The 18,611-nt window shown below is 47.8% G+C and overlaps 1 protein-coding gene across 1 annotated transcript in view; it reads right to left on the reverse strand.

The window, feature by feature from the left end:
- Positions 1–18,611, reverse strand: part of ATM (ATM serine/threonine kinase) — a 1,399,724-nt gene that overhangs the window by 1,013,717 nt on the left and 367,396 nt on the right. Inside the window, exon 17 of the mRNA XM_086935231.1 lies at positions 17,550–17,718. Within this exon, the coding sequence (XP_086791357.1) occupies positions 17,550–17,718 (169 nt within the window). The remainder of the gene's footprint in view (positions 1–17,549; positions 17,719–18,611) is intronic.

Genomic DNA, 18,611 nt, shown 5'->3' on the forward strand with positions numbered 1-18,611 from the left:
CCATACTGCGATTGCTACAATAGTTAATTGTGGATGCGTTAACAATTAGACTTTTAGACTAGTAGAACATTAGCATTTTAGACTAGTAGAACAGATTGTCGGCCTATGTTTGTATTATTATACTCCTATTTACAGTTTTAGCATTTGTTTAGGTCAGATTACTACCTCATATTTGAAAGAATGTCTCCCTATTACTGTATTATTGCAATATTGCTCAACTAGCCTCTTCTGAATTTTTGGACTACGCAGACTGCTACCTCATACATGATAGTGTTTGCCATCATTGCATTAGTACACTCTAGCCTTATCTTAAACATTTGTATTGCACAGATTACTACCTTAAATATGACAGAGCGCCTACATACCATTGCAGTACTTTACCCATATCAGTATTTTGAACACCTGTATGCACAGGTTATTACCTTATATATTAGGATTCCTCACTAGTGCCACTCTTACTTGTATTTTGAACATTTATAAATGCACAGATTGCTACCTCACACTATTTGGGTTGACAACCAATGTCACCTTCGATTTTTGAGTTTGACTCATGTAAATTGTTATATCTGGTTCCTTCCTCTATACTCTATCAATATTTTCAACTATAGTGCATTAGTGCACTCTCCCATTGTATCCCACCCTTATATTATATATTATCAGTATTATGCCTATTTTTACACCTTGTACCTAACAATTTACTGTATGCATTTGCCCGACTGCTCACTCTTGCATCCTGGATATGCTGGTTGATTCTAGTGTCACTTTGTAATTTATAACTTACTAATGTGTATCCTATTATATGCACCTACTATATGCACTGTTGATTACTAGTGTCACTTTGTAATTTATAACTTATTAATGTGTATCCTACTATATGCACCTGTTTTTTTCTACACACATGTTTTTCTGCACATTGGTACCACTATAGTACACTACTGCTTCCTCTCCTACCCACCTAATCCTGAAACATGGACCCCATCGGCAAACACACATACAAAATCAACTACCCACCATCACTCACCAAAAAAGCCGCCAAACGCTTTAAACACAACTTCCTTAAGTCACACTCGGAAACGCCCTTTGCTGACACCTACTTCTCACCGGTCAATGGATCCCTGAACACCGATATCATCTTCCACACTACACGCAGAGCTCAATGGAGAAAAGCGTTCTTCTCCCTACTCACCGTCTCCTCCACTAGAAAATCCGCTCACAGCCAAACTCTCACCATCTCACCATCCCAAGCCTTTCCAGGCAGAGCCACCATCACTATTTACAATAACGGGATTGTCCTATCACAATCCACAGACAGGAACCTGGAACTGCTAGACAACATGTTCCCCACTTTCAAAGAACACCTTTCCAAGTCACGGTCAAACACTCATATCTCCCCCAGTCCCACCAACCATGACCTCACAGCCACATACTCTTCAATCAGGGACACACCTACCACCCCTGACCTCCCATCCCCTACCCACTTCCCCAATACCCCAATCCAGCACGCCGTCACAGACACAGATCACTCCCCCTCATACACCGCTCCTTCCCTCGCCCCTTCTACCAACTTGCGGACCTCCACACATACCCTCAACACTCCTATCACACCTACAGCGGGCATTAACACCCCGCTCACCGCTGACAGCACAGTTCCTACCCATAACACACCTAACTTAGTCCAGCACCAGAACAACACGCATTCCGACAATTCCCCCCCTTATCCCCCCCCACTCTCAGTCCTCATTACCCTCCAACCAACCTCGCAGAACATACCCCCTCTCCTAACTTAACTCCCCCTCCTCTCAACAGGACCATCTCCAATCCCACTTCCCCTCCTACTCTCAGCCCCCACTACCCTCCTTACACCCCCACCACGGCTTCCAGTCTCCCAACCTTCACCTTGTCCCCCCCGCCTACCACCAATGCCCCCACCCATAACATCAACTTCCTCTCTACATCATCCACACCCCTCCCGTCCGAAACCTCCCTCATCCCTAACCCCATCCCGCACACCAACACAACGCAGACCTGCTCGAACACCAGCCCGCCCTCCCTCCTGCACACGAATCCCCTGTCTAGCCAGTCACCCCTGACCGCCACTCCCACCCCCACCACCACCTACCCCACGATGGAATACATCACGGCCACCCTCACTCAGATCAAAGAAGACATTCACGCCATCAAAGAACTACTTTCCACTCGCCCCATACACCGCCCACCCTCCTCCACCCTCCCTCCCAAATTGTCTCCTACTCCGCCGGCGGACCCCCACCCTCATCACGCCACACATCAGGCGTCAATCCCTGTTCATAGGCGCAGCAACTGCCCTCGTCCCCCGCATCGCCCCTGCAACCCCTCACACTTCTACACCTCCCAGCCAAACTTGTCCCCCACCCCTCCGAATAACTCTTGCACCCAGCTATCCCCCAATCTCACATCAATCCCAGCTCTTAATCGCAACAACCGCCCTCGCCGCACCCACAACTCTTCCTCTGACCTCGACACACTCACCCTTCTCCGCTCCTATGACCCAGTCCCCCAAACTCACACAAGCACCCCACACCGCAACATTCCCACGATACACCCAAATCCCCTTAGACCACCCACACTAAACAGCAGATTCTCCATCCCTAATAACCTTAGAAAAGTCCCTCTCTCGCTAGAACCATCTAACACCCTCTACACACCCCGTCTCAAGTGCGCTCTTCTCAACTGCAGATCGGCCACGAAACACTCGGCAGCCATTGCTGAGCTCCTCTTATCGCGGGACCTTGACCTAATCATCCTGACTGAAACATGGCTAACTGAATATTCGACACCCATAATGGACATTCTGGTTCCTCCTAACTACCACATTATCAGGCTCGACAGAACAGGCCAAATAGGTGGCGGTATCGCATGCATATACAGGAATAACCTCTCTGTTCAGAAAGTCAATTCCACATCCCTACCATCACCAACATCCTGGGAATACATCTGCCTCGACATTATTAGTGAGGGCAAACCGATATGCTCTCTTCACAGCATTTACCACCCACCCAGGGACAACCTCACCTTTTCCCAACAAATCATGGATATGATCTCAACCAATTCCGGACGCCAGCTCACCCAAATATACCTTGGTGACTTCAACCTCCATTGGAACGACCGCAACGACGCGGTGGTAAATAGTCTTAAAAATTTCCTCGATGCACTTAACCTCACCCAAATATGCAACAGCCCGACCCACGTGAAAGGCTCTACCATCGACCTGATCATCTCCAAAGAGGACTCTATCCAACTCGAATCCATCCAACCCTGTGACTGGTCAGATCATCATATTATCACATTCTTTATCAACGAAAAAGTCAAAGTCAACCCGACGCAACTCTCCAAGCCCAAAGTCTGGAAAAGAGACACGAAAAAGCTCAACCCAGGCTCTCTGCCCCCTAACAGTTGCAATCTCCTACTCCCTCCTGCAGGCGCCTCGGACGTCCAAACTCTGACGGACCACTATCTCAACACTATGACCTCTATAATTAATGAGGCTGCACCTATGCAGCTAAAAAGAGTCTCTACTAAAATCTCCAAACCATGGTACGACGGGAGTCTCAACGAAGATAGAAGAGACATGCGAATGGCAGAACGGACCTGGAGATCAGCCCCCTCCGCATTGCACCTAAAGGAGTTGAAGGAAAAGAGAAACGCCTACTTCAGGAAAATAAAACGCTCAAAATCCGACTTCTTCAGCCTCCAACTTAACCAAGCAAAAAACCGCCCGAGAAAACTGTTTGAGCTAATCAAATCGCAATCCAAGGAACAACCTCAACCACTCAACACTGGTCGTGAGGCACCCTCCTGTGAAGACTTCGCTGCTTTCTTTATCCAAAAAACTGACAAAATAAAAAGCGATCTCCTCATTGACGCAAGCCTCTACTCCAAATCCAAATGCCTAGCACCCGCTGAACCAAAAAACAATGCTACATGGTCAACCTTTGACACATACTCGGAAGAAGAAATTGGCAAATTACTCAGCACCCTGAAACCATCCAATCACCTCACGGACCCCCTCCCTGCCTTCGCAGTAAAAGACTTTACCCCTTTGCTTCTCCCTCTCTGGACTAAAATCATCAACAGCTCTCTCCAACAAGGAAACATACCTGACTCCCTCAAGGTTGGTCAGGTCACACCTCTACTAAAGAAACCAACAGCTGACCCCTCTGACCTCAACAATTACCGTCCCATCACCAATATCCCCACTCTCGCCAAACTGCTGGAAAAATGCGCACAACTACAATTGACTAAACACATTGAGCAATTCGATCTCCTCAACCCTCACCAGTCAGGCTTCCGAGCAGGACACAGCACAGAAACTGCTATGACTCACATAATTGACGACGCACTTCAAATGCTAGACCAAAACGACACCTGCCTCCTCATCCTTCTTGATCTCTCCTCCGCATTCGACACCGTTAAACATGAGAATCTACTAGAACTACTAAACACAAGAATGGGCTTATCTGGAACTGTCCTCAAATGGTTCACTTCCTTTCTGCACAACAGGTCGCAGAAATTCAAGAGCAACAACCTGATGTCCTCGCCAATACCTGTAACGCTAGGCGTCCCCCAAGGATCCTCTCTATCCCCAACTCTGTTCAACCTAGTCATGGAACCTCTCACCACCTTGCTACAAGCATCCAATGTACACTTTCACATGTACGCCGATGACACCCAACTTTACCTCAAATTACAATCACCAAACGACATCCTGCTCCTGAACTCAACGATCAGATGCACCCAATCCTGGCTTGCAGACAATCACCTCAAACTCAATGCCCTGAAAACAGAGTTCCTTCTGATCTCACCTCCAGCGAAGATAGCCACCACCCAACATTGGCTTAAACTCCTAACCGCACTCAATGTCCAACCCACCATCGTGGACTCAGCAAAATCTTTAGGCATAACACTCGACACCAATCTCAGCATGCAGCAACATATCAGCCAGGCAACAAAGGGAGCGAACTTCCAGATCAATACTCTGAGGAAACTTAAACCCTTCCTCCCAGCCAAAGACTTCCAAACTGCGGTACAAGCACTAGTCATCCCACGAATTGAATACGGCAGCACCGCCCTCTGCGGACTCCCACTAACTACAATCGCACCACTAAAAGCGTCTCTAAATGCTGCTGCGAGACTCATCACTGGGTCAAAAAAGCACTCCCACATTACCCCTGACTTGAAGTCCCTGAATTGGCTGCCTTTTGAAGCCATAATACATCTGAAAATCGCTTGCATGACACACAAGGCGGTACACCTAAATTCACCCGGCTACCTTGCTCAGAAATTGACAATCTCTGGGGGAATCAGAAACACGAGAGGCACAAACAATCTTCTGCTGAAACCTTGAAGATTCCGGAAGGAAAAAACATACAAGCGCTCCTTCTCAGGAATGGCGCCAAGGATTTGGAACTCACTCCCTCCCGAAACCAGGCTTATCTCCTCCACTACACTCTTTAAAAAAGAAGTAAAAGCTATCCTTATGGCTAAATACACTTGATCTACTATCTCGAACCCTATTAACACCCTGCACTGATCTGTATTACTTGCTTGACCCCTTTACTTATTTGTATGAGTTGTCTTATCACTCACATGATTGGCTTTGCAGCCACCTATTTGTATTATTTGTACTGTATGATCTACTGATTTACCTATTTGACTTTGCTCCCTCATGTACCCTTCTGTACTGTATGATCTATTGATTTACCTATTTGACTTTGTTCCCTCATGTACTCTTCTATGTAAAGCGCTCTGATATCTGCGAAGATCTTGTCCGCGCTATATAAAACTTTGAAAATAAAAATAAATAAATAAAAATTAATGTGTGCACTGATGGCTGGTGGTGTGTGTGCCTGTAGAAATTGTGCACTGATGGCTGGTGGTGTGTGTGCCTGGTGGAAGCGTGTATTGCCGGCTGGAGGTGTGTGTGCCTGGTGAAAGCGTGCACAGACGGCTGGTGGTGTGTGTGCCTAGTGAAAGTGTGCACTAACGGCTGGTGGTGTGTGTGCCTAGTGAAAGTGTGCACTGACGGCTGGTGGTGTGTGTGCCTAGTGAAAGTGTGCACTGACGTCTGGTGGTGCGTGTGCCTGGTGAAAGTGTGCATTGACGGCTGGTGGTGTTTGTGCCCGGTGAAAGCGTACACTGACGGCTGGTGGTGTTTGTGCCCGATGAAAGCGTGAACTGATGACTTATGGTGTCTGTGTCTGGTGAAAGTGTGCACTGACGGTGTGGTTGTGTATGTGGTTGTGTGTGTGGTGGCGAGTCTATGGTGGTGAGTGTGTGGTGGTGAGTGTGTGGTGGTGAGTGTGTGGTGGTGAGTGTGTGGTGGTGAGTGTGTGGTGGTGAGTGTGTGGTGGTGAGTGTGTGGTGGTGAGTGTGAGGTGGTGAGTGTGAGGTGGTGAGTGTGAGGTGGTGAGTGTGAGGTGGTGAGTGTGAGGTTGTGAGTGTGAGGTGGTGAGTGTGAGGCGATGAGTGTGTGGTGTTATGCGCGTGGTGTTATGTGTGTGGTGTTATGTGTGTGGTGTTATGTGTGTGTGTGTGGTGGACTTAGTTCGCGTTTTCGTACCCTGCACAATCACACACTGCCCCTACACACTCAGACTGCTTACCCTACACACTCACACAATGTTCACCCTGCACACACACACACACTGCTCACCCTGCACACACACACACTGCTCACCCTACACACTCGCACACTGCTCACCCTACACACTCGCACACTGTTCACCCTACATGCTCACACACTGGTCACCCTGCATGCTCACACACTGCTCACCCTGCACACTCGCACACTGCTCACCCTACACACTCATACACACTGCTCATCCTACACTCACACACACACACAGTGCTCACCCTACACACTCGCACACTGCTCACCCTACACACTCACACACTGCTCACCCTGCGCACACACACACTGCTCACCCTGTACTCACACACTGCTCAACCTGCACTCACACACTGCTCACCCTACACACACACACACACTGCTCACCCTGCACACTAACACTGCTCACCCTGCACACTCACACACTGCTCACCCTGCACACTCACACACTGCACACTCACACACTGCTCACCCTGCACACTCACACACTGCTCACCCTACACGCTCACACAACGTTCACCCTGCACGCTCACACACAGCTCACCCTGCACACTCACACACTGCTCACCCTGCACACTCACACACTGCTCACCCTGCACGCTCACACACTGCTCACCCTGCACGCTCACACACTGCTCACCCTGCACGCTCACACACTGCTCACCCTGCACGCTCACACACTGCTCACCCTGCACACTCACACACTGCTCACCCTGTACACTCACACACTGCTCACCCTGTACACTCACACACTGTTCACCCTGTACACTCACACACTGCTCACCCTGCATACTCACACACTGCTCACCCTGCATACTCACACACTGCTCACCCGGCACACTCACACACTGCTCACCCGGCACACTCACACACTGCTCACCCGGCACACTCACACACTGCTCACCCTGCACACTCACACACTGCTCACCCTGCACACTCACACACTGCTCACCCTGCACACTCACACACTGCTCACCCTGCACGCTCACACACTGCTCACCCTGCACACTCGCACACTGCTCACCCTGCACACTCGCACACTGTTCACCCTGTACACTCACACACTGCTCACCCTGCACACTCGCACACTGTTCACCCTGTACACTCACACACTGCTCACCCTGCACGCTCACACACTGCTCACCCTGCACGCTCACACACTGCTCACCCTGCACGCTCACACACTGCTCACCCTGCACACTCACACACTGCTCACCCTGCACACTCACACACTGCTCACCCTGCACACTCACACACTGCTCACCCTGCACACTCACACACTGCTCACCCTGCATGCTCACACACTGCTCACCCTGCATGCTCACACACTGCTCACCCTGCACACTCACACACTGCTCACCCTGCACTCGCACACTGTTCACCCTGTACACTCACACACTGCTCACCCTGCATACTCACACACTGCTCACCCTGCATACTCACACACTGCTCACCCTGCACACTCACACACTGCTCACCCTGCACACTCTCACACTGTTCACCCTGCATACTCACACACTGCTCACCCTGCACACTCACACACTGCTCACCCTACACACTCACACACTGCTCACCCTGCACACTCACACACTTCCCCTACACACTCACACACTGCTCACCCTACACACTCTCACACATCGCTCACCCTGCACATTCTCACACTGCTCACCCTACACACTCACACAGTGCTCACTGCTCACCCTACACACTCACACACTGCTCACCCTACACACTCACACACTGATCACCTTACACACTCACACAATGTTCACCCTGCACACTCACACACTGCTCACTCTACACACACACATCTTCGGCCAGCCTGGGTGGGAGGAGAGGCTCCTCGCAGACGTAGCACTCTGATCCCAGATCACAAGGTGACTCGGCCCGCGGCACTTTCGCTTTCAGAGTCTGAGCCTGGCTGAGTCCAGAGCAGGGGGCGGAGTGGAAGCAAGTGGTGCTGGGGCTTGTAGTCTTTCGGCACCACAGTGAGGTTTGAGGGGACAGATGTCATTTACCAAATCTGGACCCATCTGCCGAATGCACTCGATGTGAACTGTATTTTTTATTTAGTCTTTGTTTAAAAAAAACCTCCTTTTAGAATTGTTTCTGACTTTTCGCTAAAGGGGCCACCTCTGAGAGGGCTAGTCCTGACTAGTCCAGTCCTGACCAGGCCTTGGATTCTGCTTCAGGGGGTGGGGTGGGTGTGTGAAGGGAGAGAAACAGACAGAAGTAACACTTTTACCATAAAAGGCAGTTTCCTCTGTGAATGGATTCCAGATACTGCTCCTCCTCCCTCGAGGCAGAAGCAGGCTCCTCCCCATCTCGTGAGAGTAGCATTTCTCTGCTTCGGTGCTGACCCAACCAACTGGGCAAGGGTCATTGTTTGGGAGCTTAGACACAACATGCTTTTGTTACTGCCGTTTTTGTCTGTAAAGTGCTGACTTCTGTGGTAGTTCGGCTTCTAAGATCTCAATGTGCACGCCCGCTCAGGAGGCACGCTTTGGATGTGTGCAGGAACCAAGATCTGAACTTGGGGTTTGTGCCTTTGAAGCCAGACGCCACATGTCCGCCTCCTTTCGTTTGGTTACAGTGATTAACATCTGCAAACTGATTTATTTTTAGTGGCATAACACAGGTGCTCGAGGTGACGCATTGAAACGTTGAATCAAAATTTAAATTAAAATTGCACACAGTAAATTCTTTGAATGCAGGATGTTTACTGTTTTAGTTCAAAACAATGAACGAGGTATGCTACAATGGATATAAAATCCAGAACAGATGTTTCGCAGTCATGACAATCCTCATGAGAAAACACATAAGACTGGAGTGGACATTAAGAGCCTCAAAAGTTAAAAAAAAGAACACACACACACACAACTGCAACCATGTGCGTGCATTTATGCTCCTTATATCTTGCCTGAGGGAGAAGTGGAAAAACCTAAAAAGATAAGTCAAACTTGGCTAACTGGGACCGTGCTTCAGAAAGGCTGGTTGGGCTGGAACAGAAACAGTTGCTCTTCCGGCTACGACTCTGCTCCAGCCCAAGAAGTCTTCTAGCAGTTACACTATATCAGGAAATCCAGTGGCAGTCTCCCGTTATAGGCGTCTCTGATCAAGCGATGTGTTTTCCCACCATGCCTCTCGGAGGCTCTGAAGCCTCCTGCCTCTGAGACCAGGTACACGCCAGAGTGTTGTTATTGATACCAGGCCGTGGATGTGCATTACAGCATGAAGCATCAGCTGGTTTCATCGCTCTGCAGCTCTACACTCCCTTGCAGCGGAGGGTCAGGTCACCCTCTGTTGCTGCCGGTTCATAGGTTACTCCTCGGCGGCCCTTAACTGAGCATCAGTGGTGCGGACTGGCATCCGATGATAATGCCTGACAGAAAGCGCAAGGCCTGCCGAAGCGCCGCAGGGCATCGAGAGGCACCCGCCTGCAAAAGCACCCTCAGCAGTCAGCCAGTGCATGCAGACAGGGGGTCACTGGCTCCCCCATCAAAGTAGGCACACGCTCTGCTGCAGCCTGCAACGTGCACATTCTGGCCCTTGTACCACCCAAGCAGCCTTGGTGTATATATCCTTTACAAAATCAAGCTCTTAAGGCATGAGAGAGATTGGGCCTCCCTTTGTCAGTCTGTCTTTCGTAAGGAAGTCAAGAGGCAGCATCAGAATCTTAAAATGATGTCCTCAGCTGCACTTTTCACCTGAATAGAATGCACCATCACCACCCGCATCACCCTCTGCGGCCATACTCCACCCTTCTCCCTCCAACCCCACCGCCCCAAGTACCGAGAGGGCTGCCTTTCCTCAGACAGTTGTCTTTGCCCCTAAAGAAAAAACTCTGTATAAGCAAGGTAGATCTTTCACACTTCTGTGTTCCAAATTACCTGTGCTTCCCCGTCACATCACCCGTCATCTTGGTGCAAACGATCCCTCGTGTTGAAACATACTGAGTCTCAATTCTTGTGAACAATAGCTATCCAGAGCCTTAGCTTCGTGCTTCAGAGGGTCTTTCTCTACTCACCATGTGTCTACTCCTTGCTAGCACCAATGCGTATGCAAGCCAATAGCCTTCTGCTTTACTCAGCAACAAGGCAGAAAGCTACCTCCAGTACTTCAAGCTGTCAATTTCACAAGGCACCTCTCTTTAAAACCAGCATCAAAGCACTCCACACAAAAAAAAAGCAGCACTGAAAGCGATCGCTTTCGCGGTCGCTTTTGTACTGCAAGCATATGTCTTCAATTATAGCGGCGCAATAATTTAAGACATATGGCCATTGGTGCCTGAAACAGACACCAATAGGCCATGGGCAGAGCTACGCGATGGCCCATGGCCTATAGCGTGTTCTGTTTTAAAAGTACACGCACGCAAAGGCCAATGAAAATGGACCTAGGAAATAACACGCACGAGCTGCGTGGAATTCCTAGGTCCATTTTCAAAACTCCGAGAAAAGAACTCTGTCTGCGTGACACTACAGCGCAGTGTACGCTAGGCCCGAGACCTAAAAATGGTTCCTTTTGATTCAGGTAAAGGCCTGAATCTCACTTACTCTTCTGGCAGACGTTAAAGCTAGAAGGAAAGCAACTTTCCATGTGAGAAATTGGAGCTCGGCCTTGTGGATGGGCTCAAACTGATGTTCCATCAACTGTGTAAGGACCGTGTTCAGCTTCCATTCCGGAGGAGGGGGCCGTATCGGAGGAAATGCCCGGAAGAGTCCTTCCTCTCATGAATTGTTTAATTAATGAAGATGAACAAAAGAAAGGCCGAGCAGCACTTTTCCTGAATTTGGATAGTGCGGCGAGATGAACTTTAACTGATGAGAAAGTGAGTCCAGATTTTGCTAGATGCAGTAGATAGGGAAGAATTTGTTCCGCAGGAGCTTCTGTCAGATGAACTTTGTTATTCTCACACCAATGGCAAAACCTCTTCCATTTAAGACGATACGTCTTAATTGTGCTTTGAGCTCGTAATTTGGCTAAAATATCACGACAATCCTGAGGTATGTCAAGGTCCTTGAACTCTAGGAAATCAGGAGCCATGCGTGCAAATTTAAAGACTGAGGATCTGGGTGAACCATCTGTCCGTTGTTCCTCGAGAGCATTGTAGATGTTGGAAGAAGACGGATTGGCAGGTCCTGGGACAGCAAAAGAAGCTCCTGAAACCAATACTGACGTGGCCATTGGGGTTCAATGAGGATGATACAGCAGCTTTCCGATTTCATCTTGCATAACACTCTTGGGATTAGAGGTATTGGGGGAAAAGCGTAGGCACAAATCCCTGACCATCGCATGGACAGGGCATTCCCTCTTGACCCCTGTTGCTGATAGCTGCTGGCGTAATATCAGCATTTCTTGTTGTGTTTTGTTGCGAACAAGTCCAACGTCGAGATGCCCCAAATCTGGAATTTCCTGCTCATTTGAGTGTGTTCTAGTTCCCACACGTGACAGTCTGATAGGGACCTGCTGAGTGTGTCCGCCAGGGTGTTGTTGAGGCCTCTGACATGCTCCGCCTTGAGAGTTATGTTGTGCAGCGTAAACCATTCCCACAACTCTCGAGCCGCTCTTGATAGAGTTGTCGATTTGGTCCCTCCTTGCTTGTTTACATAAAACATGCTGGTGGTATTGTCTGTCCGAACCAGCACTGATGAGCCGGAGATCCTTGGAAAGAAAGCTTGCAGGGATAGAAAAATTGCTCGCAATTCCAGACTGTTGTTATGTTGTTGATTGCACTGATGAGACCATTTGCCTTGTATCTGCAAGTCTTGAAGATGACCTCCCCATTCTTCCATGGAGGCATCTGTGGTCAAAACAAAATCCGGAACCTCTTGGAGGAACGTGAGTCCTTTTGCCCGGTTGACTCTCTGTGACCACCAGTGGAGAGCGTTTACCATGCGTGGTGTAACCTTGATGATGTCCCTGATGGAACCTACAGCTTGCTGCCACTGAAGGTGTAGTTCTTCCTGCAGAGGTCTCATTTTGAGTCTTGCCAAAGGGACGAGGTTTATGGCCGAAGAGCACATCCCCAGGAGCGAGGCGAACATGCGGACCGAAACTGACTTTTTTGAAAACCCAAAGTGCTAGCTTCTGAAGACAAAGCGGTCTTTCTTGTGACAAGAATGCTTTGCACTGGATTGTGTCCAGACAAGCACCAGGGAAAGGAAGAATTTGCATTGGACGTAACTGGGATTTGCTTTTGTTAACAGACAGCCCCAGAGACTTGAAGAGATGTTGACATGTTGCAATGAAAGTCTTGACCGATTGCTTTGAAGGACCTTTGATTAGCCAATCGTCCAAGTACGGGAATACTTGGATTCCCCAGGATCGTAATGCTGCTGCCACAGGAGCTAGGCATTTCATGAAGATCCTTGGAGCAGATTTCAGCCCAAACGGGAGCACTTTGAACTGATAGTGGGCGCCACCCACAGTGAAGCGGAGATACTTGCGATGCTTGGGATGGATTGGGATGTGAAAGTAAGCGTCTTCCATGTCCAGAGAAGCTAGAAAATCTACCTCGTTTAGGCAACCTAAGATCTGAGGGAGTGACCATGCGAAATCCTTGTTTTTTGAGGAATCTGTTCAGGTTGCGAAGATACAGGACCGGTCGCCATTCTCCTGATTTCTTTGTGATTAGGAAAAAACAAGAATAGAAACCTGTCCACCTCTGATGTGTTGGGACCTTTTCTATGGCGTTCTCGAGGAGCATTGAACAAGCTTCCTTGAACAGTAAGTGAAGACGAGGGGGAGAGGGTCCCCTGGGCGGAGTGGTAGGCGGCTTGGTGACAAATTCTAGGGTATGACCGTTTTTCACTAGGTCCAGAACCCACTGATCGGAGGTGATTTCTCGCCATTTGTCCACAAATGTTGACATTTTCGCGCCCACAGGAAGGGGAGAAGGTGTGAATGGCGCCCTGCTAAGATCACTGCTTTCTGCCAGAGTCGTGCCCTTGGTTCTGGGATCGCTTTTTACCTCCCTGGCGAGAGAAACCAGCCATATTGGATTGGAGATAGGATGATTGATAGTTCTGCCTATATTGGGGCTGGTACTGCCTGTTCTGCTGTTGGTAACCTCCTCTAGAGGAATAACCACGCTCCTTAGAGCCTCCGAATGTTCCAAGCTTATACTGTAGGGAAGTCCAAAATCTTCATCTGGACTTCTGGTCTGAAGGTTGTGGCTTTGAGCCAACTCTGGTGCCTGAGAACCGCAGCTCCAGCTAGCGGTCTAAAGCTCGAATTTACAATGTCCAGTGCTCAGTCAATAGTTTCCGTAGCAGCACGCTCACACTCTAACAAGATCTTCCGTGCTTCCTGACGTTTGTCTTCAGGCATGAGGTCAATCAATCCAGCCATATCTGACCACATTTGACGGTCATAACGCCCTATGATGGCTAGGGAATTAGCAGCTCTGATGGAAGCAGCTGCCATAGTTGAAAACTTTTTCCCAATGAGGTCTAATCGACGCCCCTCCTTATCCGGCGGTGTAGTGATAGGTGTTGCCGGATTCTTAGACCTTTGTTGGGCAGCCTGGGTTATGACCGAATCTGGTCTAGGACGACCAATGAGACAAGAAGGGCTATTAGCTGGAGCCCAATATTTCTTATCTATCCGTGGAAGCACCGCAGGCACGGATGCAGGATTTTTCATATTCTTGACGCCTTCATTCCATATGTAATCAATTATAGGTATGGCTCAGATGACCTTCCTAGATTCTTCTTTAAAATCATGAAGGAAACATTCTGTGGTTTCCACGGTAACGGGAAGCTGAAATCTGGCAGCTACCCTCTGCATGAGATTGTGAAAACCCCCTATATCTTCTGGTGGTGAATCAGATGGTTGGGGAATCGGTGGCGAAGGCATAGGAATAATATATGAATACCATGGATCCACATGAGGATTCTCGTGTAATTCTCCTTCCTCAGGTTCCTCTTCAAAGGAACTATCTAGATCCTGAAGAGGTTGTGAAGGTTGACGTCCCTTAGAAGGTTCAGTAGTCCGAGGCATCGGTATTGAAGTCCCAGGAGTAGGTAGAGGATCTGGAACTGCCACAGGAGGAGGTGGAGGGAGCACCTGCTGTGGTGGAAATCGTAGTCTATAATCTGCGAACATGGCTTGTAAATCCTGGATCAGATTAGGAGGCAGATGGCTGGTGTCGGACTGATGCACTTGTCTATGGTACAACCTATGTTGTGGAATCACAATGTCCTCTTGATAATAATGCTTGCTGTAATCTTCTTCCTCTTCATCCTCGTCTTGACATTTTATATGGAGCTCGGAAGGTTATGAGCTATTCCAAAGGGTCCTTCTTCATCCTCATCCTCGGAATCGCCATCCTCTTCTTGCGCATATGTTTCTAAAAGACTAAGTAAGAGGAGAAATAGTACAGTATTCAGGTTTTTGATATGTCTTCAGTTGAAAACTCCTAGATGGAATAGGAGTCGAGTAAGTTGGAGCTACAATTAAGGCCTTAGTTGTAGCTTGTAATGGCCCTGTAGATGGTATGGTCGACGACGTGTTCTCCATCGACGGACATGGGCTCGCCGTCGACGGAATCATCGCAGACGAAGTCGTCGTCGACAGAATTGTCGTCGACTGGGTCATCGTCAACGGAATCATCGTAGACGGGCTCGTCAACGGAGTAGAGCTCTTCGTCGACAGGACAATCGTCAAGGAAGCAGTTGTCGACGATGTAGAAGGTACCTGTTTCTTCGTCGATGGGACGTCACTCGTCGGCGACGCAGTTTTCGCCGACGGAGCTTTCGTTAGACGTCTGCTTCGATGAAGACTTTGTCGATGGGGTTTTCGTCGACGAACCTTCGACGACGGTCTTTTTAGAAGTCACAGAAATCCTCGTAGACAGAATAGGAGATGTGATTGACAAAGTAGAGATAGTTGCCGTCGACGGAGCAGTAGAAGTGACAGAAACTGTTGACGATGGAGTGTAAGCCAGAGATTTAGAAAGGCTTTTACTCAATGTTTTTGAAGATTGCTTGTGAGAGTCCTTGAGAGCAAAAGTCTGTGGAGACTTTGAAGGCCCGGAGGACATAGGAGGAGACCTCTGAGAATGGCCAGAAGTGGAGTGGGAGGATTTTAGATGTTTTCTCCCCTCACTAGAAGAACTGTCCTGAGATCTTGCTCTCTTGCTGGAAGTTGAGGCTCTGTCATCCTCTTCAGCTGAGGAGGATTGAAGCCACAACAGTACTCTTGCCTCCCTATACCTAAGAGTCTTAGAAGGGAAGGTGCGGCAAATTTTACAATCTTTAGCCTCATGCTTGGGATACAGTCCCAAGCATGTACTTTCAACCACCTACTGGGTAAAAACGTGCATAAACTAATGGGGCATGGCGACACCCATTGGCGTTAGATTAGAATGTGGACTGCAATAACCAGGATGCAATTTACATACGCCCACTGGGGCAGTACAGTAGATTCAAAAGTGCTGCAGGTGTTCCGTATTTGACACTGCCGTTCTCCATGCTGATGCCAGTGAACAAGGGCAGGTTAAGCTTCAAACTCATCTGGTGATGGATTTTGTTTTAAGAGAGTGGCTGTTATTGTCTGCAGTCATTGAATAAAAGGATTTTAACATGCCATGAGAGGTGCCTTCACTTGGGAGTAATTTTGTTTGAGATATATATATATACTAGCAGCCCGCCCCAGGGTTGCCTGGGGGCAATGAGGCTTCAGGGCAAACCGCCCGCCCAGGCCCCCGCCCGCCCCAACATTGTCCGTGCATGCCCATGCACGGACACGGACCAGGCCCCCCTCCCGCCCCGACTCCCTCCCGCCCGACTCACTCCCGCTCCGACATTTTCCACACAGTCTCGCACTGAGAGTTTAGGAAAAGCTCCAAAACTTTCCCTTTCCTTACCTGTGCCGCGGCTCCTCACTGCACAGCAGCTCGTCACTGCACCGCCGCTCCTCCTTCGTCGTCATCACGCACGTCGCGGTCATCACGAACGTCGCATCGCGGCCAGCGCTAGGTCCCGGCCGGCGCTACTTTCAGGGGACTACTTTGTTTTCAAACTTAATTTTTTTTATTTACTTTTTAAAAAAAATTTATATAGCCTATGTCCATCTACACACCCTGACATTTTCATAGATGTATCGGGTGTGTAGATTGGCGCTGTGGTTCCCGAGTTTACCTGGCCAAAAGGTGCAAGTTCTCTCTTTATAATAGTAGTATAGATATATCCGAGGCTCCCTAACAGTAGTCTCATGTGAGTTAAGGCTTACGATTTTAGAGTTTATCACTTGACTTCAGAGTCAATCTCTGGGTCTCACATTCACGTCTGGGACTAGACCGCAGTTTACATGTAGGATTCAGTGAGAGCTGGACCAAAAGAAAGTCAGGATACACGTTTCACTCACAGTAGGGAAAACAAAGGCAGAGAGGCATGTCCACATAGCATGTAGGGAACAAGCCAGTCTCAACATCCATCAAATTTTCAATACAAGACTGTATACATACTCATTTGACAGTTCATGGTGAAAAATCAACATCACATTTAAAAATTAATTAATTCATATAGTACATGCTAATGAAGAGATTTCTGACTAAAATGGATATTCTGAGTTTCTATAAGATTGCTTAATTCTTTAGACCCTACGCCAATTAAGTTTTTCCCATCTGCTGCCTGATGTATTTTGAAAATACCTCTAAAGATGTTTACGAAAACCAAATCATACAGGATATATCTGGTCCCTTTTGGCCACAAATTTCTAAGATGTTACATTATACAAAAATGATTTTAGTCTGCTACCAGTGTCCTGGAATGCGTTTTTAGGTATTTAGCAACTTGAATGAAATTGTGCACTTTTATAAGTTTATTAAAAACAATTGAATAAGATGACATTATATCAACAACAACAAAATCGCAACCATACATATGCTGCTTCAACTTACCCGTTACATTATGCAGCTCCCCTGGTTCACTTGCATCAGCTACCTCAAGAGTACTGTGATCATCAAACAGGTCTATGGCAGCTTGTTCTTCTGTCTGAATTCTGCTTTCTTCAAAATCATCTTCCATCACATCTACTGAGGATTCATTCAGACTTCCAGGGCAGGTTACCTTTAAAAAAGACAAATCGTATAAAGCAATGGTCAATCAAAATAAAAACTAATACATATAGCAATATATATTTACAAAGATCCAACTGCTTAGTTTAATTAGAACGTATGATAGGAGCTTTTACATACAGTATGATTTTAAATGATCAAACAATAAAATTCAATTGAATTGAATTGTCTGAATGCAAGCTTGTTTTATTAGACATGGGTCACTGGCTAAAAGAACTTTATTGCTTAGTTTTTTTAGTAACTTGAATCAGGTGTGTTCTTTGAATATCTTAGCCTATTAGGGTCATATGCCCAGGATGATGGCTATGGACACTGAAAAAAGCTCACTCCAGGTTAATAAGGACATGGTCTTTAGTCCTGAAACTCATCTACAAATCAATGATTTCAGGTGAGTTAGTCTAATTACGTCAATGAAAGCAAAACAAGACTACAACACCCAGAATGCTTTAAGCTGATAAACATAATTCAAGGATTTGAAACAATTTCCAGAATAAGCTGGAAGGTGATGGTCACCCTAAGTATAGAGTAAGTGCTCTTTCGACTGCACTTCTAGGTTATGAATTTGAGCTGGAAATTTGGCAAGGATTACTTTGCTATAGAAGGAAAGAACATGGTAGACTAGAAGTTCTATTAATCCCTTGAAGTGCATTTATGTAGTTTGCTGATCCATGCAAAGACAGAGAAATGCTGGGCAGGTCATCAGAATGTGGGGCAGACAGTAAGTAGGCTGTAAGTCTGAGAGGCAGTGGTTTAGGTATTTGGGGTTATTAACCACAAGAATCGTTCTATGTTGAATGCTGAACCTACACCCAAAAATATGCTTTCAGACCTGATCACTCCTACCATATACTCTGCCCTCTTTTTTCACACTGAGGATCAAGCCTA

This window comes from Lissotriton vulgaris, chromosome 8 (assembly GCF_964263255.1).
Source record: "Lissotriton vulgaris chromosome 8, aLisVul1.2, whole genome shotgun sequence".
In the NCBI taxonomy this organism is placed as follows: domain Eukaryota; kingdom Metazoa; phylum Chordata; class Amphibia; order Caudata; family Salamandridae; genus Lissotriton; species Lissotriton vulgaris.